This window comes from Meles meles, chromosome 1 (assembly GCF_922984935.1).
Source record: "Meles meles chromosome 1, mMelMel3.1 paternal haplotype, whole genome shotgun sequence".
Classification (NCBI taxonomy): domain Eukaryota; kingdom Metazoa; phylum Chordata; class Mammalia; order Carnivora; family Mustelidae; genus Meles; species Meles meles.
In genome coordinates, this window is record NC_060066.1 from 183,130,613 (window position 1) to 183,154,991 (window position 24,379).

Here is a 24,379-nt window from a genome sequence, read left to right on the forward strand (position 1 = left end):
CCTCCGAGAGTCAGCCGGGCCCCTGAGCTGCTCTTACTCAGCTGCTGGGCTCTCTTTGACCCCTGAATCCATGTTTCCTGCTGAGGAAACAGAGGGACCAGCCCAGGACAGTCAGACGCTGGCTGGTCTGCCACCCTGGGAGAGGGCATGGCGTGAGATAAGAGGATGCAGAGTCCATGGGAGGAGCCTGAGCCAGCCAGAGGGCCAGGCAGGAAATCACCCCTTCCTTGGGGGGCCAAGAGGGAATGACTCAGGGCTGACTAGCGGGGGTTCCGTTTTTGTGGCCAGGACGGGCTGCAGTGAGGCCCCTTGGATAACGTGCTCAAGGTCGCCTTCCCCAGCCGTCTGCCTAATGGGCCTTGGAGAGGTGTGCTTTGGCCTTTCCTCTTTCCCTTTCCACCTTTTCTCTGGAAACAAGTGGGCGGGGCTGGTCTCTTGCTCTGCTCCTGCCCAACCCAGGCTGTCCCCTGGGCGGTAGAATATAAAAGTGGGAGGAATGAAGCTAGACAGACGTGGACCAAGGCTGAAACTCTAGGTGCTCTGTACCTACTGTCTGCTGCCTTGTCTGTAGCAAGGCTCTGGCTGCTATGAGCCCAGAGTGGAAATGTGGGCATCTTCTGCTGGGGGAGGGGACCCTCCGAGCCTGCCCTTAGCCCAGACCTGGGGCTGATCTCTCTGCGTTCACACCTTCTTTCTCTAACACTTATAAGGAGATGTAATTCACGTGCCACACAAGCCACCCACTCAAATTGTGAATTTAGTATTCACAGATATGGACAGTCACAGTCAACTCTAGATCTTTATTTATCGCCTTAGCAAGAAATCTGAAACTTTCAGCTCTTGCCCTCCTATCCGCCTCCCCCCACCTTCCTCCCAGCCCCAAGGAACCACTGAGAACTCGTATCTGAGTTCAGCAAGGCTGCGGGACACGAGACTGACACACAAAACACAGTTTTCTTCTACAGACTTGCAATCTGCTTTTATCTCTATAGATGGGCCTATTCTGGACATTTCGTATAAATGAAATACAAGCAGATGCAATAGGTGGTCTTTTGTGACTGGCTTCTTTCGCTTGGCCTGGTATCCCAAGGTCCATGCCCGTAGTGGCACAGATCAGTACTTGACTCCCTTTTAATGACGGAATAATACTCTCTTGTGTGGGCAGACCACATTTTGTTTATCCATTCATCATTCAGAGCGCATTTGAATTCTTTCCATGTTTTGACATTACGAACGACATTTCTATAAACTTCCGTGTACAAGTTTTTACGTGGATGTATGTTTTGATGTCTCTTGGGTAGATACCTAGGAATGGAACTGATGGGTCTTACGGGAACTCTTGTGGAAACTTATGTTTAATCGATGAACTGCCAGATTATTTTCTGAACAGATTACACAATTTTACATTCCCACCAGTAGTGTAAGAACCAGAGTTCTTACGGGAACTCTTGTGGAAACTTATGTTTAATCGATGAACTGCCAGATTATTTTCTGAACAGGTTACACAATTTTACATTCCCACCAGTAGTTTTGATTTCTCCTTGCCAACATTTGTTATTATCTGACTTATTGATCATAGCCATCCCTGGGGGGTGAGAATTTGTATCTCCTTGTGGTTTCGATTTGCATTTCCCTGATGATTAATCATGTCAAACATCTTTTCATGAGCTTATTGGCTATTTGAGGGGTTCTTTGGAGAACAAGCTCTTCAAATCCTTTGCTTGGTTAAAAATTGGGTCGTCTCTTTATTATTGAGTTGTAAGTCTACTTAATATATTCTGGACACAGTCCCTGATCAGATACATGATTTACAAACATTTTGCCCATTTTGTAGGTTTTCTTTTCACCTTCTTGATAGTCTCCTTGGATGTACAAGTTTTCTATTCTGATGGCGTTTATTTTATCGATTTTTTTTATTTTGTTACTTGTTCTTTTTTGTCCATAGATTCCATTACCAAATCTGAGGTCATAAAGATCTGTGTTTTTCTTTTAAGGGTTTTATAGTTTTGGCTCTTACATTTAGGTCTTTGATCCATATTGAGTTGATTCTGTACATAGTGTTTGGGTAAAAGTCCAGCTTCATTCTTTTGCATGTGGTTATTCAGTTGTTCCAGCATCATTTGCTGAAGACCATTCTTTCCCCATTGAATGGTCCTGGTGTCTTTGTTAAAACTCAGTTGACCTGGGGTGCCTGGGTGGCTCAGAGGTTAAGCCTCTGCCTTCAGCTCGGGTCATGATCTCAGGATCCTGGGATCGAGCCCCGCATCAGGCTCTCTGCTCAGCAGGGAGACTGCTTCCCCCCCTCTCTCTGCCTACTTGTGACCTCTCTCTATCAAATAAATAAACTTTAAAAAAATCAGTTGACCTTAGACACATGGGTTTATTGCTGGACCGTAGATTCTATTCTATTCATTTATTAGATATTTGTTGCTTTGTAGTTAATTTTGAAATTCAGAAGTCTAGGTCCTGCAACTTTGTCATTGTTTTTCAAGATTGTTTTGGTTATTCCGGGTCCCTTTCTATTCTATATGGATTTTATTATCTTTTAAAGATTTATTTATTTATTTATTCATGAGAGACAGAGAGAGAGGGAGGAAGGCAGAGGCAGAGGCAGAGGCAGAGGCAGGCTCCCTCCGGGGCAGGAAGTCCAATGCAGGACTCGATCCCAGGACCCTGGGATCATGACCTGAGCCAAAGGGAGTCACTTAACTGACTGAGCCATCCGGACGCCCTTAGATGAATTTTAGAACTGACTTGTCAGTTTCTACTAAAAAGCCAGTTGAGATTCTGGTAAGGATTTCATTGTGTCTGTGGATCAGTTTGGGTAGTATCATCATCTTAATAATATGAAGTTTTCCAAATCATGAACATGAGAGGCTTGTCCATTTATTTAGTCCTGCTTTAATTTCTTTCAGTGATGTCTTACAGTCTTCAGGGTATGAGTTTTGCACTCTTCGTTAAATGTATTCCAAAGTGTGTTTTTTTTTTCCACAAATGGTATGTTTTATGTTTTGTTTTTTAAATATTTTATTTATTTGAGAGAGAGAGAGCGCAAGGAGAGGAGCAGAGGGAGAGGGACAAGCAGACTCTGCTGAGTGTGGACCCCAAGCTGGGGCTTGATCTCATGATTCCTGAGATCATGACTTGAGCTGAAACCGAGAGCCAGATGCCTAACTGACTGAGCCACCCAGGCACCCGGCCTCCACCAAAGACAAATTTTTAGTCTCCACATCTCGGACGTCCAAATATCCCTGCAGTTGATCTGAAATTTCATTCTAGAAAATCCTATCTCCCCTGTCCTACATAACCTTCCCATTACTCCAGTTCATTTCTCCTTAAATTCAACCCCACACTCCACCCATTCAAGTCTCTTTGGAATACAGAGTCTGATAATCGCCACTCCTTCCAAACTCCTGGTGTTTGCAGATACTATCAGCTGATACTTACACAGCACCCACTAGGTACCAGGCCCCGTGTGGCCCCTGCCCGTGTGATCTCATTTAGTACTAACAACAGTGAAGTAGCCATTACGAACCCCCTTTTGCAGAGGAGAAAACTGAAGCTCAGACAGGTTAAGTGACTTGACCAAGGTCACACAGACAGTAAATGATATAGCAGGAACTTGAACATGGATCCATGTGATTCCGGAATCCATGTTATTACAAAACCATACTGTATTATACCTTCTTTGATTCTGTCTGATTCACTGAAGAAATGTGTGAAGCAAGATAAGCCTTGTTTCTTAAGGGAGGGTGTGAGAGAAGCCTGAGGACAGCCACACAGCCTGAGGTAGTGATAGGGGACTAGTGTTCAGGACAGAAGCACTTCCCAGAACACGGAGATAGATCCTGGGGAAGGTGAAGGATTCTGCCGTAGCTGGCTGAAGTCAGAAATGACCTCTGCCTTCCTCCTTGAGGGCCCAAGGCCAGCCAGTAAGGTGGCTCCCAAGCCAGGGAAGGCTACCTAGGGACATAAGGAGAAGTGGGAGCTCAAGACAGGCCAGAATCTGTCTGGTGCTGAGGTGTCAGTCTGAGTGAGGTTAGGCTATTGCTGATTCTGGCATGGACTGTTTGGACAGACTGGACCCCTGGACTGGCAGTTACACAGAGATGTAGGGAGAGCTGCTGGCGACCAGGGCTGGAGAGCAGGGAGGCGACCACGGGAAACTGGACCTCTCATAGAACAGGGAGGTAGGTGGTGGTGTCTGTGTAAAATGGGTCTTCCAGAACATCCCCGGCATGGAGAGCCAACCCCAACAGAGGGCTTGCGCTTACGACTGGGTCACTGGGGACCTGTTTCTTTTCTTGGAAAATCCAGTCTCTCTTTGGTTCAACTTTTCCTTGGGATTGGCCGGCAGTGAAAGGAATACATTGGATGGAGCGTCTCATAACATTTATTTTTTTTGGACGATAAAGCCAAAAGTGGGGAGTAATGGGAATGTTAGTGGTGTGGGCGCTGGCTTGGGTGGAGGAGCTGAAGAGGGCTTGAGTGTGGGCAGTCGCAGAAGAGGGTACAAACCTGGAGCAGCTGAACCAGAAGGAGGAATGGGAAGAGTCAGTCTAGGAGTAGCTGCAGAAGGTGTGGGAGCGATGGCAAAGGGTGAGGACCCGAGTCCCCTAAGCCCACCCACCCCTGGATCCCCTCTTTTATTTTTTTTTCAAGATTTTATTTATTTATTTGAGAGAGAGAGAGAGAGAGAGAGAGGAGAGGGGAGGAGCAGAGGAAGAGGGAGAAGCCGACTCCACGCAGAGCATGGAGCCCGATGTGGGGTTCGATCCCATGACCCTGAGATCACGACCTGAGCCAAAACCAAGAGTTGGATGCTCAACCAACAGAGCCACCCAGGTGGCCCGGATCCCCTCTTTTCTTAAGTTAAAAAAAAAAAAATTCCTCGAGGCAGCTCAGGCCAGAGGCCACAAGGATCAGAAGGCACAGGTTGGAGAGTGGAGTTTGCTCTGGCCCGCAGAGCCTGGTTCTGGCCTGCAGAGCTGCTCAGGCCTCCTCGGCTGTGGCGTCGATGCCCGCGTAAGTGAAGTTCTCAAACAGCGACATGTTCACATAGGCCTGGGGGACAGAAGAGGCTTTAGTGTGGGCCGGGGGTGGGGGCACCTCTGGCCTGGAGCTCCCTGGCTTCCAATATGGCAGCCCTACTTGAAGAGACACTGATTTAGACTCAAGATGGCCCCATGGCCAAGGGAGGCCCTCTGCAGTGAGAACAGACCAAAACTGGGGGTTCAGGTGAGAGCCCATTGACATATTGTTAGACAGAAGGGTTTTTTTCTTCTTTTAAAAAATTTTTCATTGAAGTGTAGTTGACATATATTATATTAGTTTCAGGTGTACAACATAGCCATCTGACAGTCACCATCTGTCACCACACGAAGTTAGTATGGTATTAGTGACTATATTTCTTATGCTGTTTTCATCCCTGGGATTTATTTATTGCGTAACTGGAAGTTTATACCTCTTGTACCTCTTAATCTTCACCGATTTTGCCTAAGTGTGGGGGCCTGGCAACCACTAGTTTGTTCTCTGGATTTATGAGTTTCTTTTTTTGTTTTTTCATTTGTTTTGTTTTGTTTTTTTAGACTCCACATATAATTGAGATCATGTGGTATTTGTCTTTCTGTGACGTATTTCTTGGCATGGTACCCCCTGGATCCATCCATGTTGCTGTGAATGGCAAGATTTCATTCTCTTTGATGGCTGAGTAATATTCCATTGTACACACATCTGACCCTGAACAACATGGACTTGAACTGTATGGGTCCACCTACTCCGGATTTTTTTTCAATAAATGCTATCTAGTGTTGTAAATGTATTTTCTCCTCCTTATGACCTTCCTACTAACATTTTCTTTTCTCTGGCTTATTTTGGTGTAAGAACACAGTATATAGTACATAGACAAAATATGTGTTAGTTGACTCCTTATATTAGTGGTACGGCTTCCAGTCAACAGTAGGCTCTTAGTAATTAAGTCTGGGGAGAGTCAAAAGATATATGCAGGTTTTTGACTACCTAGGGAATTAGTTGCCCTTAACTCATCCGTTGTTCAAGGGTCAGCCGTATATATCACATCTTTATCCATTCATCTTAGTTTTTTTTTTAATGCACCTGTCAGATGAATTGTTTGTTCATGCATTCATTCATTTATTCATCTATTCATAAAGCTATTTTTGATCATTTATCCATTCACATGGTTAGTTGGTCATTCATTCATTTTCACTCATTTGTTTAACGATTTTATTTTTAAGTAATCTCTACACCCAACGTGGAGCTCGAACTCATCACCCTGAGATCAAGAGTTGCATGCTCTACTGACTGGGCCAGCCAGGCGCCCCTGATCATTCCTTCATTCTTAAGACAGTTTATTAGTTCCTACAGCTCCTTAGTCATTCATTCATATGAAGGACTCTTTTTGCTCTTGCTCATTTTGATATATTTCTTCCTTTATATTTACCTGATAATTCATTTATTCACATGGCTATTAGGTTCAGTTATTTAATTATGTGTTTATTCTAAGTTTATTATATCATCTATCCACTAATTCTATTCATTCATTCACCCATCCATCCATTCAGTTAGGGGACCATTCATGCATTGTCACTCTGGCTCTGTGTCCGGTGAAGAGAGGTGGCCCAGATGAGAGTGGGCTGATGGCCCCAGCAGAGGAAGACAGGTAAACACTCTGGGACCTGGGACCCGGGGGAGCGATTTGCTGCCGGGGCCTCGGAAGAGTTAGGAGGGCCTAGTGTCCAACTCCTGGAGAGCTGGAAAGGGGGGGTGGCACCCTGAGGCCCAGCTGTCCTGGCAGCTAGTGGTGGGGACAAGGACATGGAGGCTGCCTTTCTCTGGCTTCTATGAGAGGGCACCCCTGAAGTGTGCTGAGCCCTGTCCCCATCAGCCCGTCTCCTCACCTTCCTGGCTTCCAGCATCCGACCCAGCTGTAGCGCAATCTGGGCAAAGGGGGGTCGCTCGTATGGACGGTCCCGCCAGCACTGACGCATCAGCTCGTACCTGCAGATGGGGCGTGGCTGAGAGGAGGGGTCGGGGCCAGCCGGGCTGAGGGTGTCCCCGGGGCTCCAGGCTGAGGACACTCACACTTCATCGTCACAGTTACGAGGCTGTTCCATGCGGTAGCCCTGAGGTAGCTTCTCATAGAGCTCAGCACAGGTCATGCCGCAGTAAGGCGTGCCCCCTGCAGGAGGTGACAGAGCTCTCTCAGTCCAGGGAATCGGGGGGTGGGGGTCAGGAGAGGGCTGGGGTCTGGGGGTCTGGAACTCACCAAGGCTAACGATCTCCCAGAGGAGGACCCCAAAGGACCAACTGGAATGAGAAGGATGTGCTTAGTTCCCGTCTAGGCCCAGGGGCCAGCTGTTTAGTGGCTGCCTGCCCCACGGTGTGCCCCTCCCAGCCCCTGCGTGGGGGCCACTCTGCAGGTGTCTGCCTTGGCCAGCTGCTGTCTCTGCTCCACTGAAAGTCCTTCAGAGCTGCTCCCAGACTCAATGTCCGCACAGCTAACATTCTAATCACACACTCTGGGCCATGCACTAATCAGCTAACATATACGTTCATGCATTTAACCCTCACACCAGCCTTATGATGTAGGTGCTACCATTATGCCCATTCTACAGATAGAAACACTGAGGTACTGACAAATTAGCTAGCTTGCCCAAGGTCACACGGCTCGTAAGTGCTGGAACTGGACTCAAGACCTGACAACTTGACTCCAGACCATTGCTCTTAACTACCTCTTACATTGTAGCAACCTCTAGGTGGGTGAGACCAGGATGGGAGTTCTAGTGGGGGGTGGGCATCTAGGGGGTTTGGGGGCAGAAGCAGGAAGTAGCTGGGTAGTGGTCAGAGAGGTGGTCCCTGTGGTGGACAGTGAACAAGGCAGGCCAGGCCAAAGGGCCAGGGGCCAATGGGTAGAGTCAGAGCTGGATGGCCGGGCAGGCCAGGTTCCCTGGAAAGAGGAGCAGAAGGGAGGCCAATATGGTCATCTGGGTGTGAGGAGCATAAAGAGGGGGTATTGGCGGTCATGCTCTGGATAGGTTCCTGGTGGGGATGACTCTGCCCTTCAGAACGAAAGTGAGAACTTTCCTCAAGTGCTCTTTCCCTCCACCCAGGCATTGTCCTCCCATGTTCCCGAACCTCTCCAGTGTGTCTCCCCTTTTTAGATGAACCCAGCTCTAAACTTCCCTAACACAATCCTACCACTGAAACACCTTCCAAGACAATGCCTCCTTCCAGCTAGCCCCCCACCTTCCCACTAAGATGCTGGGCATCGCCAAGGTATACCCAAGATGCGCTTGTCTCATACCTGTGTCATGTGTGGAACAGACCCAAATGAGACGTGTCTAAGACGTGTCTAGGTTTATGTCTGTATGCGTCTTTGGGGGACCAATCCCTCCTGCCCCTTCTGAGCCCCATACTCACACATCGCTCTTGGTGGTATAGACGCTGTAGTTCAGAGACTCGATGGCCATCCAGCGCACGGGGAGACGCCCCTAGGGGAGAGTGGGTTTGAGGGGCTGGGTGAGGAGGAGGGGCCTATGTCAGGGGTCCTGGAGGCCAGGCATGGAACCTAAGTGTAGAGACTGAGACATACCATGGTTTTCTTCACATAAACCTCCTCCCCTCGAGAAAGGCCAAAGTCGGCGATCTTGGAGGCCAGGTTCTCTCCCACCAGCACATTGCGGGCCGCGAGGTCCCTGTGGATGAACTGCAGGTGTGGTCAGAGGTGAGGGAAGACTGCAAACAGGCAACCTCAAGACTCCTGGGCCCATGAGGGATCTGATCTCACAGCTGGTCTTTGTGGGCCCCCTCCCTCCCTGTAACAGCCCCTTACCCTCCTTCCCAGCTAACCAGGTCTTGTTCTGCATCAGAAGAGTCATGCTGCTGGCTGTCCCTTCCTTCCTGGGATCCAGCCATGGCCAAGCTCAGGCTGTGTGTCTCTTTCTGGGACAAGGATGGGCTTGTTCCTGGTGCCCGCACTGCCTCTTCACTTCTTCCATCCTCCCATCCTCCTTTTCTCTCCCCTCTTTGATGCAAGTGGGGAAGACCCTCCTCTTGCTTGAAGTGACCTTTCCCTGGAGTCCCAAGTCCCCCCCACAAGACCTTCCACCTTCCCTGGAAACCTCTCTCCACCAGCCCCTCCCTCTGCACAGGATTTTACTTGTCTGCTTCAAGGACACCCTAACTTCACCAACTTTAAAATGTCTCTCCTCAGTCTCGTGTTTTCCTCCTGCCACTGTCCTCTGCTTCCTTCCATTCAAGCGAGGTGTCCACAGACTTGGGCTCAGGCCCCCACTCCCTGCCTTGCCTTCCACCCTGTCCTGGTGGGTCTCTCCCTCAGGGCCCCCTCACAGGGTCCACTCCCTTGCCATGAGACTCTCCACCACTTTGTGGGGTGATGGCTCCCAGATCGTTGTCTCTGGCCTAGGCCCTTCTCCCAAGTTCTAGGCTGACATCTCTAACTGTCAGATCAGCATCTCCACCAACATGTCCTCGGCTGCTTCCAATGCAACGCCTCCCCCAGCCCTGCTTCTCGGCTTGCGCTCTCCCGAATTCACCCAGGCGAGCAGCTCGGGGTCTTGTCCTCCCCTGTCTTCCCCGGCCCCGCCTGCTGCAGGTCTCAGTGGCAGCACACCTTCCTCCCCACACTCCCGCACACCTGCTTCTCGCTCAGGTACTGCATGCCATTGGCGGCGTCACTGGCAAAACGTAGCAGCTGCCGGGAGCTGAGGGTGGAGGCTGTGCCGTGCTCTCTGGCGAAGGCTGGGTCTGTCTCCAGGACCCGGCTCTTCCGCAGAAAGTCTAGCAGGTTCCCGTAGGGGGCATATTCAATAGCGATATACAGGTAACCTGGGAGGGAAGGAGCCAGGGACAGGGTGGGGGTTCCCAAGCTGGCAGCTGGTCAGCAGCAGGCCCCCAATTGTAGCAGAAGGGGGCAGGCTGCCGCTGTGTGTGTCGGGGTGAGGGGGATGACTGCTGATGGGGCTTGGGAAGAGGAGGCAGGCGAGGACCTGGGGGCTTACCTCGGTTCTCACAAGCCCCCAAGAGGTTGATGATATTGGGGTGATGTCCCAATTTGCACAGAACTTCCAGTTCTCCCGCAAAGTCACGATGGTCGTTTTCAGAGGCATACTCTGTGTAAAGAATCCAATATCACTTTAGTCAGAAATAGTTCTGGAGAAGAGGCATGGCTACTGAGGGCTAGGGACAGTTGCTGGAGGGGAGACAGGTAGGGCCTGGGATCGTGGGACAAAGGTAGGGGGTGGGCCTGGGGTCAGGGGTGGCTCCGGGGGGACCTTTTAACATCTTGATGGCCGCGTTCATCTTGAGCCCGTCCTTCTTGATCATGGCCCGGATGACCTGACCGAAGTTCCCCTCCCCGATGAGGTCCTCAAAGGTGATGTCTTCCCACTCCAGCACTGGATAACTCAAGGGCTCAGGCTGTGGTTTGGGCCGCCGGGTTAGCGTCAAGGTTCCTGAGCTGAACTGCAGGATGGTTTCTTCACCCTTCATAGGATGAGACAAGTGGGAAGGCAGTTGGTGCCACAGATGTGGGGGCAGCAAGAGGTACAGACAGGCATTGAGGGATGGTTAGACAAATGGATAGAGATCCCCGCAGAGGGCACTGTGGCGGTCAGCCAGGAACAGATATGCAGACAGAGGACACACACTGAGACAGGATCACAGGACATAAAGCCATCCGCGGGCCACTGGCTGGACAGAGGTCCAAGAAGAGAGATGTGAGGCCACAACTGAGGATCTGGTATATGGGGCTCTGGAAGAACAAGGAGTGGGTAAGGCTGCTAGAAGCCACGAAGACAGGAGTCACTGGAAAGAGGGTATCTCCAACATTTCAAACGGGAAAGAATTGGAATGAGCTGTGATATGGGAAGTGGCAAACCTCCCATTACTGTGCCGATCTCACGACCAGGCTTTTTGGTCATCAGCAATACTCTGGAGAGGATTCCAGCCTTGGGCCGCGGGCTAGGACACATTAATGGAGCACCTATCACATGCGAACCCCCAAGCTGATGCGAGTCAGCAGAGGGGTTTTCTCTACAGTAGGGGAAGCAGAGATGACGACTGTCTATGCCTCTAAAACCACCCAGGAGCCGAAGATAGAAAGACCACCGCAAAGAGGAACATCCACTTCCCCAACCACATAGGAGCTGGGCCACCTGGGCCAGGAGGATGGCAGGAAAGGGAAACAGCTGGACAGGACCCAGGGTGCCACCCACAAGAGACAGGGAAGAGGGTTAACACAGACCTGGGGGTGGGGCTCCCTCAGTGAGAGGCTAAGGACACAGGGCACATGGATTCACAGGAAACATGGACAGCGGAGGGCACTGTACCTCAGGTGCACGCACAGCCATGTGCTCAGGGAGGGGCACATGCACAGGGACACACGCGGACACACATGGGGGTGCCCACCAGCTGACGCGTACGTGCACTCCTGCGTGGCGCACGCGCACACCTTCATGCAGGCACACGAGGCAGGGGACATCTGGGCAGGTATTAGGATTCTGTCCGCGTTCAAGGCGATTTTCCCACCTCCTTCCCTCAACATCTGTTTCCATTACCCTGCCCCCACCTCAGCCCTGGTGGCTTTCTGTGCACACTGACCTCAGAGAGAGCAGCCTGGAACAAAGAAGTCAATTGACTCTCTGAAGGGAGGCTTGGCCTAGACAATGGCATTGGACACTAGGCTTTCTATCATAAGCATCAGCCCTTGAGAAAGAAGAGGGGTTTTTGTTTTGTTTGTTGTTGTTTTTGTTTCTTTGAAATGTCAAAGCGTAGCTGTAAATATCAAGAGCCCAGGTGCGGAGGGAGGGCCCGGGAAAGAGTCTGGATCACCTGGGACAGCACTGGGGAGGATCTCATGGGAAGAGGGCAGGTGGGAGAGAGATGGGAGGTGGGGACAAAAGGAGGGGATGCTGGGTGCTGGGAGCAGAGCTGGCCCCCCGCCCCACTGGCAGTAGGGGCACAGACTACTGACTACAGAGAGCTCTGACAGGTTTTACAGCCAGGTATACAGCGAGGCCAAGGAAAGCGGAGGCCCTCCCCCACCCCCCATATAAGGACAGGGGAACCATGGGTCAGCACAGCTCTGGAGTGGCAGAAACAGCCATAACACGGCTTGCGACAAAGGGAGTAAGGGCCACAGAACACGCTGCCCTCCACTGGGTACAGGGAGCACCTCAGGGCTCTTAAGTCTCCCAGAGGAGGCCCTGGCCTTTGCAGAGATGAGGCCGGAGGAGGAACCCGCAGTAGGAGTGGCCTGTGGCCAGGAGGCCACAGAAGGGCTGAGGGCATCAGCCACAGATGTATGCTGTCTCCCACGGCCGGGAGGGTATGCCAGGGCAGAGGCCACCATGAAGCTCAGGTGTCTCGCTACGCGCCCCCCACGCCCCGCCTCCCGTGTTGTCCCCATGCTACCTAGGCTTCCAGCACCTCCAGTAAGAAGTGAGAGAACCCTGAATTAACCATGGTGAAATATGGACACACAGAGTTAGTTTGAACGGGGAATATTAAATATTTTGCCACTAACATAAACTGACTTATGAACTGAATTCAGTTCTAGAAAAACAAGAAAAATTATATCTCGTATCCACGAGCATGGTTGAGCAAAGTCCTGCACCCGCGACCTAAACCCCGCACATGCGCGCGCACACACTCCGGGGTTGAGGGGATAGGTACTACGCATGAGCGGACAGACTCGGCTAGACGCGCCGTGCACGCATGCGCCCGGAGTGGGCACAGGCACTGACCGATCCCGACTGGTAGGTGAAGGTACGTCGGCGGTGTAGGCAGCTTCTGCGGATGCACACGAGCGTCAGGAGGGCCGCCAGAATGGTGAGGCAGGTGGCTGACACGGAGCCCACTACGGCCAGTATCAGCTGCCGGTCCAGACCCTCTTCGGCTGCCTGGACCTCTTGGACAGGACCCTCACTCAGCAGCCCTGTACACAAGAGGGGGGCAGATGGCTGGGAGGGAGACATCAGAGCGCCTAGTACCAGGAGGGACCAGGGGTGTCAGGCCTAAGGCCGGTGGTTCACTGGGGTGATGGGGTTTTCCCAGCACTAGGACAATAGAAGCAGGGAAGGGTCAGGGGGACCAGGATCAGGACGGGTGTGACTTGTTGGGAGGGACCTCGGATGTCCTGGCTCCAAAGCTGGAGATCCAGTGCCAGGAGAGGGTATGGAGACCTACCCCGGGCCGGGAGCCCCCGTGGCCGTGCTCTCTCACCATTGCCGAGGGTGGACTCCTCTGCCACACTGCTCCAGTCTCCGGGACCCTGGATACTGGCCCGCACACGGAAGAGGTAACGCGTACTAGCATTAAGGCCACGGACAATGGTGCTTGTCTCCTCGGGCCTGTCCACATCCATCCACAGCGGGTCTCCTGAGCCCCCAGCTACCTGCACCTCCACGATGTACTTGGATATAGGCCCAGCCGAAGCCTCTGGGCGCTGCCATGTCAGCTGGATCTCAGAGTCTGAGAGGGCCTGGGCACGGAGGTGTCGGGGGGCTGGGGGCCCTGAGGAGATGGGGGTGGAAAGGCAGTGCTCAGACGGGAGCAGGGTATGTGGCTCTGGGGTGAGATCCACTCTAGCTGTGTTCCCTGCTCTGTGGACCCCCAAACGCGAGCCAACCCGCCAACCTTCCCCATTCCCTTCTGGGCTCAGTTTTGCTCCATACGCCTCCCTTCACCCCAAAACTTCTGCTTTCCTTTGTTCTCCTTATGGGCCAGGTCTTCCTGGCCTCCCAGATTCTCCCAGCATGCTAGGTCTTCCCTGTGCCCCATACCCTATGTTCACCCAAATCCCATGTCCTCCTGGTACACCACATCCTCCCTAGAACCCTTGATCTCCACACGAACCCTGGCCTCCCCGTCTTTCCCTCATCCTGTATGCTCCTGGGGGCCCACCTCTCCCTGGCCACCAATATCAGCCGTCTCACATCCTCCCTTCCGTAATGTCTGTCTGAAGTTCTACGTCCCCCTTATGCCCACGTTTTCGACGCATCCTGTGTTCTCTCTGTGCCCATGCACTCTCCAGTAACCTCCTGTGTCCCATGTCCTCCCTCATCTGGAACCCATGACAACCTTTCTGCGTACAGCATACCGCTGGGGGGCAGGAGCACACGTGCGGGGGGCGAGGCAGGGCCCAGGAGGGTACAGTGGTAGAGCCGTACATCCAGCTGGTAGGGGGTGCCAGGCGTGAGTCCAGTCAGGAGGGCGGTGCGGGCCTGGGGGGACGAGACATTCTCCCGCCGCTCCTGTCCCCGTGTCCCATCCCACAGGCGCAGCAGGAAACCATCGCCCACCAGTGGCCCAGGCACCGAGGGTAAGGACCAGCTCACTCGCAACCGGTCAGGACCCTCCACGTGCCAGCCCTCCAGCCACGGCTGCAACGAGGGCTCTGGGGCCGGAGGTTGGGAGTCAGAACTGTTCAGTTGGTCCTTGGGGCTGTACAAGACAGTGATTTCCCCCGGGGACAGGGTGGGATGACCTCCAGTGGGAAAGGCAGGGGGCCCCTGGCATGGGGACAAGACAGGACAACCCCTGAGTGCACAGGACGGTAACCCATGGGGGGACACAAAGGGATGACTCTCGCCTCTCACCAGGACAGTCTGTGGTCATGAGGGTGGGAGGCCCCCAGGCCCCCTCCCCTCCTTCCCCTGGCCGGCTCAGTTGTACGCGGACACTGTATCCTGTCTTCGGCCTCAGGTTCATTAAAGTCACATTCTCACTGGGGTCCACTGGGGGCGGCACACATCATTCAGCCCCCACCTCTTCCAGAAGCTGCCACCTCCCCTCTTTCATCCTGACCCAATATCCCTGTCCTGCCCCAGACACCCTCCTGCCCCCAGCAGTGCTTCCCCCCGCCCTGAGCCCCCGCTCACCCACAATGGCGGACCAGGCCATAGTGCTATCCTGGGGCCGGTAGTGCAGGCGGACAGAGGTGATGGGTCCATCCCCGGAGAAGGAGACCAGTGGGGAGACCACGAGCTGGCGGCTCTGCTTGGCCAGGAGCCGAGGAGCAGTCAGGGGCACTGGGGGCACTGCCAGGAGACCCCAAGTCAGGCAGGGTCCAGATCACCTGCCCCGTCTTCCGAAAAATAAGAGGACTCTACTCTGGCCAGCAAAGATATCTTGGTCTTGGTTTGGATCTGGGGCCCCTCTGGGCTGGGGAGAGCCCAAGTTCAACCGATGGGCAGAAGGGCCAGCATCCAGTCAGGACAGCGTTCTGCCGCCTGGGCAGCTTGGGGCACAAGAATCTGGCAGCGAGGACGTGAGAAAATCCCCAAAGATGCTAAGTGAGGTCGGACGAGCCTAGCTGGATTTGGGGGAGGCAGTGTGGAGCTCACAGAAGGGGCTGAGACCCCAGGCAGGGAGAGAGCCTGGTGTCAGCCTACTCTGTGTTCTCTCCCTACCATTTGTTACTCTATTTGTTGGAGAAAAAAAAAGAAAGCCAGCCAGTGATGAACTACGGGCTTTACAATGGCTACTTCTCCCTTTCAGACAGTGCTCTGCCCGCCTGGGTGCTGAGGCTTGGAGACGTGTACCTGGCCTATGGCCAGGCCGTCAGCAGGAGGTACAACCAGGATTTGGAAGACACGTTTGGCCAGGCCACCTAGAATCAGCCAATTCTACCCCAAACGGCTTTTGGTTCCTGCCTGGCTTCCTCACTCCATGTTCATTGCCCCTGTTCTGGCCTGAGCTTTTCTGCCCAGATTATCACGTCCGTGCTATGACTGGTTCCTTTGCCTCTCCCAAACATGTATCAGACCAATTGTTCTAAGAATGATGGATGCATGAACCGGTGGCTGGAAACAATGGAAGGCAGGAGGCCCGGGTGGAGAAGGCAGAGTTGGGAGCTGGGTGTGGGGGGCGGGGAGGAATGGTGGGGTCAGCAGGTCATAAGGAGGGGAGAGCAAAGGTGGGTGTGGAGCCCTGAAGCCCCTGTGCCTCATGCTTACAGTGGGGCTTAGCTGTGCAGGGAGTGGCCAGATATAAAGTGGGCCCACACATCGACTCGGACTTCAGAACCAGACCCCCAATGCTAGAGGTCCCACCAAATGGGTCTGGAGTTCTGGCGAGGGGTCTAGGTTGCAGATCATGTCTTGGAGTTGCCAGAGAACAGCCAAAACCCTGGGAGAGAACATTTTGATAACAGTAACAGTAGGGATGCCTGGGGGGCTCAGTCCATTGAGCGTCTGACTCTAGGTTTCAGCTTAGGTCATGATCTCAGGGTCCTGGGATCGAGCTCCGCATTGGGTTCTGCACTCAGCTCGGAGTCTGTTTCTCCCTCTCCCTCTGCCCCTCCCCCTGCTCACTCATTTCTTCTCTCTTGAGTGAATACATTAAATCTTTAAAACAATAATAGGAACAATAAATGTCAACATATATGAAGCACACAGCCTGCATCAGGCACCGGACTCAGTCCTCATATATATCATCTAAGCTCACTGCGTTAAATGACTCAGGACATTAAATAATATAACTTCAGTGCATTAAACGCATCATCTGACTTGCTTCACAGCAACCCTCTCTGGTGAGTGCTGATATCCTCGCTGTTTGGGGAGAGAAATAAGCTGGGAGGGGCTGAGCAGCTTGCTTAAGCCAGGAATTGGTGGTGAGGATTTGAACCCAAATCGCCTGGAATCGGAAGCCTGGGGAGAAGAGACAGGCTAGATGTAGAGCCCGGGCTGCACTGATAGGTCCTGCTGGTGGGGCAGCTGCAAGTTGGTGGGAGGGGTGGAGAGCAAGCAGGGAAGGAAGAGAAAGAGGAAGAGGGGAGACATCTGGGTTTCTGGGGGGGAGACCGGCTGTCAGGAGTAGAGGGCAAGAGGAGTCAAGGCTTCCGGGACTGGCAAAGGTGAAGGGACAAGGTCGTACCCGGCTCTAGGCCATCCTGGGCACTGGCAGCTCCCTCTCTACTCACCCTCCCTACTTACCACGGAGCTCCTCTGGGCGGCAGGCCACCCTCTCAGCTGAGGCGCCCCACATGCTCCCCTGTCCTGGCCCTGGGAGCCCTGAGGCGTGACCAGAGCAGGCAGCAGCATCCCAGAGGCAGAATTAAAGGCACGCCGTGTGCAGGGGTTGTGAGCATGTAGAGAGGGCCAGCATGGCCAGATAGGAGGCTGGGCAGGGCCAGAGGGTATGCTGTTTATAAGGCATGGGATGTCCTTTCCAGATAGGACCGAGCTATGCTCCTGCCCTGACATGGGCCAGCCCAGACTTCTGGTGGATGACAAACCCTCTTTGCTGGGTGCTGGGCTGGGAGTTCAGGTGTCCTTGCCCTTCTGCTACCATGCCCAGTCTGAGCAGCATCAGCCCACTGAGCACCACTCTGCCCACCGTCCATCCTCCGTAGCCCCAGGACATCACTGACCTTTGACATTGACCCTGAAGCGTCGGCTGTCTTGGCCACCAGATGTGGACACGCGGCACTCCCAGAGCCCACTGTCGCCAAGTGCCAAGCGGGGCACCTCGAACTCAGCTGTGGTCCTATCTGGCTCCACAATGGCCTTGGTGGACTGAGAGAGACAGGGAAAAGGGACAGACCATAGAGAACAAACACTCACGTGGCCGATATGGGGACTAATAAGGGGATAGAGGACCCCTGGTGGTTCTCAACCGTCAGATGACCCCATATGAGCCATAGTCAGGCCAGTGGGTAGAGCCTATGGAAAATCCTGAGGGGCAGGGATCTGAGGGACCACCTGTGAGGCCGGTGGGGTCAGGGCGGGTGGGGGACTGCTGACCAGGAGGACCGTGCCATCGGGCTTCCGGAGCTCCATGCTGCCCCGCACTGGGAACGGGTTCCCCGCGGCTGCACAGTTGATCCGGGGCGTAGTCTCTAAGTTGAACTCCACTTCTGAGGCCATATCCAGGATCTGGGGGATCCGGTCTAGGGAGAGAAAGAGGATACATCCTGGAGCCTCATGGGGCAGACACTGACCACCATGCTGCCCCTTGTCCTGTATCGTGCATCTCAGTGGAGGGGCCACCAATGGCTCAGTCGCTCAAGCCTGGACGCTGCAGAGTCCCAGAGAGCCCTTGTGCCCCACAGCTGATCGGCTGCAGAGTCTTTCTTCTGTGCCCCCAACCCGATGTCCTGTCTCCCTCCCCAGCCTTATAGCCCCAACACTGGTTCAGGCCTCACTCATTTCTAGGCTCTGTTACAGACCCTCCAGGGTCTCCCACCTCCACTCTCCACCCAGCTGCGTGGGTCCTCTCTCAAACACAAATCTGACTGCCTTCTGCCTCTTCAACAATCCCTCCTGCCCCCAGCACACCTGCTGGCCTGCTGTTCAGAGTCCCCGAGGTTTGACTCTTCTGACCCCTCCCCCAGCCTCCCTACTCCACTCTCATGGTACCTGACCCTGAGTCCCTCAACCCCTGGGCCTTTGCCAGTGCTCTTCCCCCAGCCATCTCGCCCTCATCCTTCATACCCCATCTCAGATCTTGCCTCTTCCCCGAAGCCCTCCCTGAACCACTCAGACTGGCCAGGGGCCTCCTCTGGGCTCCCACCCACTCTGGGCTACTGCCCAGCCCTGCATGGGTGATGTGAGCTGGACGGTGAGAACGCCTCCTGAACCCTGAGCTCCCCGGGCGTAGAGCTTGGAGTCAGGGAGATATGTCTGGTGAAGCATGACTTGTTTTAAGCAATCTCAAACAGCCTTGTACCTGACTTCTCACAGTGCGTTCCATGCCAGCCGGAGGGACAGACACAGCCGCTGAAGCGGTCACATGTACCACCGTTCCGACATTGGCACTGGAGGCGGCAGTCCGCCCCAAAGTGGTCAGGGGCACAGGCTGCGGACAGAGGGGCTCTGGTTAGAGGGGCGCAGGTCAGCAGCAGTGAAGACGGAGCTGGGGCCTGGGTAACGCCAGGCTGGGTGAGCAGGGGGCTGCGGAGGTCCTGGTGTGGACAGCAGGGCCCAAGTGGAGAGTCCCGGTCCAGCCTGTGGCTGGCTGGCTGGGTCAGGGACTGCGGAGCGCAGGTCAGTCCGTACCTTCCTGGCACTGGCTTCCTCTCCAGCCAGATCCGCAAGAACAGCCATAGGGGTCTGGGAGGCAGAATGTGAGACCTCGGCAGCCCGATGTGCCTGGGCATTGCTCCTGGCAGCTCTGCCCAAAACGGCCCTCTCTGCAGGCTAGAAATAGGGCAGGTGGGTACAGGGCCCACTGCTGGGCCTCAGGGTCCGGGCCCCACTTGGCATTCTCACCACCCACTCAGCTCCATCCTCTTGGTTCAAGAGTCTTCCCCAGCCAGGCAGCCTCTCCTGCCTAGGCCCTAGCTCCCCGTCCTTACCCTGCTCACAGCGGGTACCAGTGAATCCAGGGGGGCACACACACTCGCCATCCTGGTCATGGCAGACACCTCCGTGCAGGCAACCCGGGCACTCCTTGGTGCAGTCTGGTCCCCAGCGCCCTGCCCTACAGCCTGGAGGAACGTGCTTTCAGCAACCGACCCTCACCAACCTAAAACTCCTGCCAAGGACTCGGGCAGCCCTGGGGGCCCACAGGAAGTGCACAGGGCTCCCAGCCTCCCTTCCCACCCCCCAGATCTGCCCTCTGCTCCTAACCCCTCACGATGAGCCGGAAGAAGGCGCTGCCTAGGGGGCTGGTTTCCAGGTAGGTGGCAGTGTAGATACCACTTGCCGGTGGCTGCACGTTTGCGAGCTGCATCAGAAACCGTCCATCCTGGGCCTCATGTCGGTCCAGGGTGGAGAAGTAGGATCCTGGGGGCAGAAGTGGGTCAGGGTCCTCAGCACCAGGTGAGAGCTGGTGCTCAGGTGGTATCAGTGTGCGCCCCATACCGTGGCCAGAATGGGAGCAAGACACCAGCCAGGGTCTGTCCCCAAGGCAGAAAGCTGGGATGCATCCTCTGTTCCACGCCCCACCAACACTCGGGAAGTCACCGGGTCCTGCTCAGTCTAGATCCTTCGCATCTCCTAAAGCAGTCAGTTTTTTCTGTCCCGCTCACAGCCACCATCACCACGGTCCCCACCCCCCACAGTCTTCCAGGCAGTCTCCTCTGCCTCTGTTTCCCCTCCCCCCTCCATCCCCCACTCATCAGCCAGTGGGATTTTCCCCTGCAGAAGCCTCCACAGCTCCCCTGCTTGGACTCCTTCAGTTACCCACTCCTTGACATATCCCTGCTTCGCCCGCTGGCCCCATACCTCTCCACACCCTGCCCGATTCCTAACATTCCTGAGTTCTGGAAATGCTGGTTTCTCTTCTAGAAACACCACCGTATTTCAGCACTTCTGGCCTGTGCTCTCAGCCAGTCCTCCCGCTGGAATGTCCTTTCCTCCTCCTTTGTGTGGCTAATTCCCATTCCTCCTCCTGGGCACAGTTCAAGGGTTATCTTCTTGGGAAATTCTTGGGGACTTCTCCCAGAAGCCTCTTCCTCCAGGACTTGCAGTCCCAAACACTAGGGTCCCTATCTGTGTCCCACTTCCTTTTGCCTCTTTGCCCCGGACTGGACTGTAGGGAGTACAGGTCTATGTGACCCTTCACACCTCTCATCCATTCAGGGGGCCTGGTGCTCAGGAGACAAACCCCTTGGGCTGGGCGAAGGGTCCTCCTTCCCTCAAGAACGCAGGGATGCAAGGGGCAACCAAAGGGCTGTGGGTCTTAAGGGCTGAGGCGGGAATCTCTGGGGCCACACAGAATAAGGGCTCCCTCCCATGGAGTGGCCAGTGGCTCTGATAGGGCCAGGGTGGGGGCAGACCTGGGCTGAGTTACCCGTTCTCTTCTTCCCCATGGGGACTGCTGCTCCTTGCCAGGGGGGCTATGTGACAGCACCTGCTAACTCCCAGGGGAGAGCCAAAGGTGAGGGGTTCAGCACAGTGCGGATTTGAGGGTAACAGGAAAGGAGGAGGCCTGCCACAAGGCTGCTGGTCCTCTGGGTGCAGGGGCCAGAGAAGCACATGGGTGCAAGTGCCTCCTGTGGACCTGACACAGAGGCAGGTGCAGCCGGGAGGCAACAGGTGTATCAGAGTGAAGGCCGTGTGGGCGGCCAAAGCTGGGGGAGGCCGAAGGCAGGGAGGTGTTTGTTGAAGCAGCGGACCATTGACCTGCCCAACCCGTCTGGAGGCCCCTCTCACCGTTGCTCTTCCAGATCACATCTGTCTGCTTCTCCTTGCGCACACGTGCCACAAGCACGGCAGTGTCGCCTTTGTTCACCGTGTGTGTGACCTTGTCCGGGAGCAGGTGCGCTGCGAGGGAGCGGGAGGGTGCGGAGTACAGAGGGAGGTCAGTGGTGCACAGCTAGCAGCAGCGACAGCAGCTCCCGTCCCCTCCCCGCCCCGCGGGCGGGACTCACCTCCGGGGCTGTTGTGCACGTAGAGGACGCGCGTGCGCCCCGCGCCGCCCACGCACGAGAAGACACCCACGAGGTCGGAGGGCTGCGAGAAGCCGCGCAGCGTGATGCTGTGCGAGCCGTTGCGTAGCAGGTGCGGGGGCTGCCCGGGCCGCGGCGTGCGCACGATGCGGTCGTCCTTCTCCAGCAGCAGCGGGGGGCCCCAGGCGTCGGCGCCCGCGCCCGGCCCGGCCTCCCCGGACACGCAGGTCAGGAAGAAGCGCTGGGGCTCGGTGAGCCGCAGGTCGGCCAGCAGCGTCAGGTCCACCGCGGCGCCTGGAGCCGGGACGCCAGTCCTTCTTCCGACGGGGTCCCCAGCCCGCCCCGCTCTCTTAGGCGTTTCCCTTCCCTCCCTTCCTGTCTCTTTCCCGGCCGCACACTGGCCCTTTCCCCCCAAGTCTCTCCGTCCTAAAAACAAAAACAAAGCCATCTCTCTGGCCTCGTGGTGCCCCCCTTCTCCCGCCAGATGGCTTCCCTTTCTAGCCTCGGAAAGAATGATGTATGCTCCCTGTCTCCGTTTCCTCACTGCTTAATACCCTGCCGGTCCCCTTGAGTGCCCACCTGTCTCAGACTGCTCTGCAAAGGGGAGCCGCTCTCCGGGAGAGCAAAATCGTCTTGGAGAAAGCCTTCCCTGCCGCTCCAGAAATCTAGACGGGCTTGCCTGGGATTTACGGGAGAGGCAGCCTTCTGCAACCAGGTGGTTGTGGGGCAGAAAAGGAGGGGAGTCCCTCCTTTTCTGTCCCTGCCCCTTAACTGGCAAGTAATTAGCTAGCTTTAATGCCACCTAGCTCATCAATTAATATTCTTCAAAAGCCTACCACGAGTACATTGAAGTTGGCATTTGCTGACCGCCCACCATATGCCTGAGCACCTGCTTTCCAATGGATCGTCACACCCCCCCCAGCGAAGTCGCTGTCTCTCCATTTACAGAGGAGGGCGAAAATAATTATTTTACAGGCTTCCTGGAGCAAGCTCATCTACTCCCCGGGCTTTATCATCATCTCTGAGTCAGCCTCTCAGCTTGGGTCTGCATTTCTATCAGCTTTCTCCAACCCTGCTCCTCTCTGGTGCTCCCTGACTCAACAGATGGCACTAACCACCTGAGACACAAACTTTGGAGTCCTCTCATGTTCCTACTTTCATGATAATTAATGTTTATTGGAGGTCAGTTATATGGCAAGCACTTTAATTTTATCGCCCCAACAATCCTGGGTGGTGGGTGTTATTACTCTAGGTTTATAGCTGGTGGATGAAATCTCAGAGAGGTAACTTGCCCAAAGGCGTATAATCAGTAAGTGGCAGAGCCAGGTTGTCTGACTCTCAACTCTATACCTCTAAGGGTGTTGCTGGCTGCTGCCATCAGTCACAAAATTCTGCGGATTCCACATCCTCAAAGCCTCTTGACTGCAACCCCGTCTCCACGCCCACCCTTGTTTAAACCCCACCTTTACTCACCTGGACCATCCCAACAGCTACACCCCTCCTTTCCCAGCTCATCCTCCAGAGTGGCCTTCTAAGACCTTGTGATTCTCTGGTCTACAACCTCCCATGGCTCCCCATTGCCCTCGGGATACAGAGCATGCTCTTGAGCCCTTCTTTGCTCATACTCTGCCTCTCTTGTTGAGTTCCCTCCAGGAACCTTCTCTCCCATGCCCTTCCTCACCTCTGAGACTTGCATCGACTGTTCTAGCTGCCCAGAATGAAGGCCACTGTTCTTACTGAAGTCTTTCTGGACGCCTTTGTCATCTACTACCCCCAAGCAGAGTAGCTGACTCCTTCCTCCTCCGTGCTCCTCTGGAGCTACTTGTGTCTCCCTTTTATCCTTCACCCCATGTCCTGTGTCCCCAGCTACCACTCAGAGCTAGCCTTTGTGTTCTAATCCTCTTGGCCATCCCTGAAGGAATCAGCTACCACTTACACAACAACTGGGCACTGGGCACTCTGCGTAAATTACTTCCTTTAAACCCCATCACAGCCATAGGAGATCAGCATCATAGAATCTATTACATAGATCTGGAGGCTGTCTGTTTTCAACCTGTGACCCATAGCACAGCTCCTAGAATATTGCTGGTGCTAGATAAATGTTTGTCAAATGAATAATTAAATGAATCCAGCACACCGACTACACGAGCACCCCCGAAAACTCCATAGGCTCCCATAGGCCCCGCTGTGCTTTACTGATCCTAAAATCCAACACAGTCAATGACTGTTCTACTCCCAGTGCCAGGATGCAGTGGTGTCTGGGGCCTGCCTGGGTTTTGGAGGCCTTGATCCCACTTTCTAGCTGATCAGGGTATCCATAAGAGTGATGGCAGTGATCGTAGGCTTCCTAGGGGGAAAATCAGGGCTTTGGGGGCTGGGGATGGGAGTGGCTTGGGGGAGACTTACCGACATGAGAGGCCAGAAAGAGGATGGGGAGCAGCAAAGGAGGCCCCAGCCAGACCATACTCTGGAGGCTGACCAGGTCAGCCAGGACAAGCTAGGCCTCCGGTCAGTTCTTCTGGTTCTAGATGCTGGGCCTGTACTGTTTAGTGTGTGTTGGTGCTGGGGAGGAAGAGGAAATGAGGTGGCTTGGGTGGGAGGGGTAGCCGTGGGGGGTGGGGAGGACCTATCCTGCTTCTGCTCACCGAACAGCCCCCCCCACCCCAGTCCGGCCCCCACAAAGTCAAGGATGGGTGTGGCCTGGAAGGCCCTGGAATGGGGTCACTTGAGGTGGGGGAGAGTTGTAATGGCAGACCTAGGCACTGTGGGACAGGTTTTCCCCTCTCCTCTCCTCCCTCTGGTCCTCTGCCTTGCCAAGAGGCAGGAGGCAGGAGGCAGGAAAGGGAGGAAGCCAGTGGCTTCCGCCTATTGAGGAGGGACGGGGTTTTGGGGCAGTGGGAGGAGGAGAGGATATTGTTCTGGGGTCTCCCCTCCCCCCAGCACATATACACATACTCCCCTCCCCCCAGCACATACCCGCAATTCCTTATGTATGTGTCCCAG

At 54.6% G+C, this 24,379-nt stretch overlaps 1 protein-coding gene across 1 annotated transcript; it reads right to left on the reverse strand.

Annotated features, from left to right (window-relative positions):
- Positions 1-4,771: 4,771 nt before the first annotated feature.
- On the reverse strand, positions 4,772-23,922 carry TIE1 (tyrosine kinase with immunoglobulin like and EGF like domains 1). Its single transcript, XM_046012106.1, has 23 exons — positions 23,783-23,922; positions 21,359-21,670; positions 21,141-21,251; positions 19,614-19,769; positions 19,340-19,471; positions 19,041-19,181; positions 18,712-18,840; positions 17,787-17,932; positions 17,414-17,558; positions 14,922-15,080; positions 14,640-14,777; positions 14,141-14,437; positions 13,264-13,554; positions 12,786-12,976; positions 10,314-10,524; positions 10,041-10,151; positions 9,677-9,867; positions 8,612-8,725; positions 8,440-8,510; positions 7,286-7,326; positions 7,102-7,198; positions 6,918-7,017; positions 4,772-5,064 (listed from the first exon to the last, which is right to left on the reverse strand). The coding sequence occupies exons 1-23, from the start codon at positions 23,838-23,840 to the stop codon at positions 4,993-4,995; spliced, it is 3,414 nt and encodes a 1,137-aa protein (XP_045868062.1). The 5' UTR covers positions 23,841-23,922; the 3' UTR covers positions 4,772-4,992.
- Between the last annotated feature and the right edge of the window lie 457 nt (positions 23,923-24,379).

Bases quoted from the DNA above. Each gene is read 5' to 3' on its own strand.
- TIE1 (XM_046012106.1), bottom strand. From the start codon at position 23,840: ATGGTCTGGCTGGGGCCTCCTTTGCTGCTCCCCATCCTCTTTCTGGCC. The intron at 12,977-13,263 runs GTGAGAGAGCAC...TCTTGTGTACAG, and splicing joins GGAGTCCACCCTCGGCAATG to GGCTGCTGAGTGAGGGTCCT. The intron at 10,525-12,785 runs GTCAGTGCCTGT...CATCCTATGAAG, and splicing joins TCACCTACCAGTCGGGATCG to GGTGAAGAAACCATCCTGCA.